The sequence below is a fragment of the Panthera uncia genome (genome assembly GCF_023721935.1).
Source record: "Panthera uncia isolate 11264 chromosome E2 unlocalized genomic scaffold, Puncia_PCG_1.0 HiC_scaffold_20, whole genome shotgun sequence".
NCBI lineage: Eukaryota > Metazoa > Chordata > Mammalia > Carnivora > Felidae > Panthera > Panthera uncia.
In genome coordinates this window covers 25,119,044-25,121,094 of record NW_026057589.1, presented here as the reverse complement: position 1 = coordinate 25,121,094, position 2,051 = coordinate 25,119,044, and the positions used below count along the sequence as shown (strand labels likewise).

The window sequence follows — 2,051 nt, the reverse complement described above, 5'->3', positions numbered from 1 at the left end:
GAGGAGAGGGAGAGAGAGAGAGAGAGAGAGAGAGAGAGAGAGAGAGAGAGAGAGAGAGAGGACCTTCACTAAGAGCCTCATCCGGCAGAGCTGGAACCCAGGTCTAGAGTCAGACCTGCCCATTCGGGAGGAAGATCCCTCTTTTCCCTCCGCGGGGTGGGTGGCCTCCGTGCCACCGCCCAGTGACTGCCCCGCTTGAGGACACAGAAGCCCGGACACCGGCCTCACTGTGCTACGGTCCTAGAGGCGGCAGGTCGGCCGCCTGCCCTGGCCTCCCAGGGGGCCCCCCCGGAGCAGAGAGAGCCCGACCAGGCGTGTGCATCCCCCAGAGCACGGAGAGCCTGTCCCGCGCCCTCCCCGGCCCCGAGCCAGGCGTGTGCACACACACCTGCGGGGTGGACACGAGCCCTGGGGTGCGGGGCTCCCCACACGGGGGCGGCCAAGACTGCGCCCTGACAGTCTCCGCAGAGAGCTCAGCTCAGGGTGTGTGCTTTCTTCTCCTTCACAAAGTAATTTGTCTAATCAAAGCAGCTACAGCCACTAGAACCTTCTCCTTTGTTAAACCGACTCTTCCAACTGTGACTTCGAAAATCCAGGGGAAGCTCCTGGCCCAGCTGTGCTGCCCCTCACGAAACAAGGCTCTCCTGCTGTTTGTGAAATCACGTTGGATGAGCTAAAAAGATCTTAGTGCTGAGGAGAGGGAGGCAAGTCGGGAAGAAGGGGTTGTAGGGGAGAGAGTACGGGCAGGAGAAACTTCCCAGAATCTGGGGCCATTACTGGCAGCTTCCTTTCTGAGCTGCCTCCAGACCCTGGTCCCTGCCCGTCGGTTCCCAGCCCGATGGATCACGGGGCACCGCAGACACAGGGAAGGGGGCCTGTGAGGCTGGCAGGCACAGAGGCCCCAGGGTCACGGCATACGGCACACAGGCTCCCGGGAAAGGGACACGTGGTGAGGGACGGGCCGGCGGCTAAGGTCGGGGCGCAGGACGGGAGGGCTCTGGCCCCGACTCCCAAAGAGCACGTGCAAATGCCTGTGTCCAGCGGACAGAAGGGAGCCCGGGGAGGGGGAAGGGAGAAGAAGGGGGCGCCCTGCCCACAGATTCCTCTGGAAGGCTGGAGAGGCCCCCCAGCACGCACCCTGTCCCACCGCTGGAAGGACGGGGGCTCCCACCCGGCACCCTCGTTTCGCTACCTCTGCTCTACCTGCCATTACAGACCTTTCCTGGGGCCCCTTGTGTATGTGTGTGTGGGGGGGGGCGGCCTGGGGAACGTAACACGTCACCTGACCTTTCAGGCTCCCCCTGACCCCTAGATGGACAGCAGCAGGACCGGAGACCCCCTCCACCCCTCCCCCGACCTCGGGACGGCCCACCCCCCACCTGTCCCTTCCCCCGACAGCAGGACCGCTGCCTGCCTGCCCCTACCTTGCCCATTCTTTGAGCTCCCTGTGGGACAGTGAGTGTCCCTCCTGAAGGGTCACCACTGCGGTGACCCGCTGGCCCCATGTCATGTCTGGAACTCCAATCACAGCCACATCTGTGGACAGAAGAGCAGGGAGGGACGCCTTGGAAATGCCACGATGGCTAACACGGGCCCGGGACATGCCCGGGATGGGGGCCCTGAAGCAAGGGCCCGGGAAAAGCCCCACTTAGCAGCCACCTGGAAGGGGCGTGGGGTCAGCATGGGGTCACCCTGCTGGGGATGGGGGGGGCAGGTCCCCAATGGCCCTTGGATGGAGCTCAGGGTGGGGGTCGGCTTTCCCATGTCTCTGCCTTCCCTGCACGGCCCCAGGAGACAGTCACCGCTAAGAGGACTGGGCACAGCGACAAGTCCAGGGTGGGTCACGTTGGGGAGGCTCTGCCGTCCTCAGGGTCCTCACAACCTGTGACCTGAGGTCAGGAGCTTCCTGGACCCGCAACCGCCGGTGCCTCTGGGCACAGCTCCGGATGCCCACGCCTCTGCTCCAGCCCTCCCTGGGGCCGTGCTCCTGAGCACAGGGGCTGTGCGAGGGAGGAGGTGGCGAGGGAGGAGGTGGCGAGGGAGGAGGTGGC

General features: G+C 64.8%; 1 protein-coding gene across 2 annotated transcripts in view; it reads right to left on the bottom strand.

The window, feature by feature from the left end:
• Nucleotides 1-2,051, bottom strand: part of ACSF3 (acyl-CoA synthetase family member 3) — a 49,890-nt gene that overhangs the window by 2,999 nt on the left and 44,840 nt on the right. The window contains exons 8-9 of one of the 2 annotated variants that reach the window (XM_049622802.1): nucleotides 1,425-1,536; nucleotides 17-690 (exon numbers count right to left, since the gene is read on the bottom strand). In XM_049622802.1, coding sequence (XP_049478759.1) covers nucleotides 660-690; nucleotides 1,425-1,536 — 143 coding nt within the window. In that variant the 3' untranslated portion in view covers nucleotides 17-659. Of the gene's footprint in view, nucleotides 1-16; nucleotides 691-1,424; nucleotides 1,537-2,051 lie in introns of those variants that run through there. The other variant, XM_049622801.1, reaches the window with a different exon arrangement.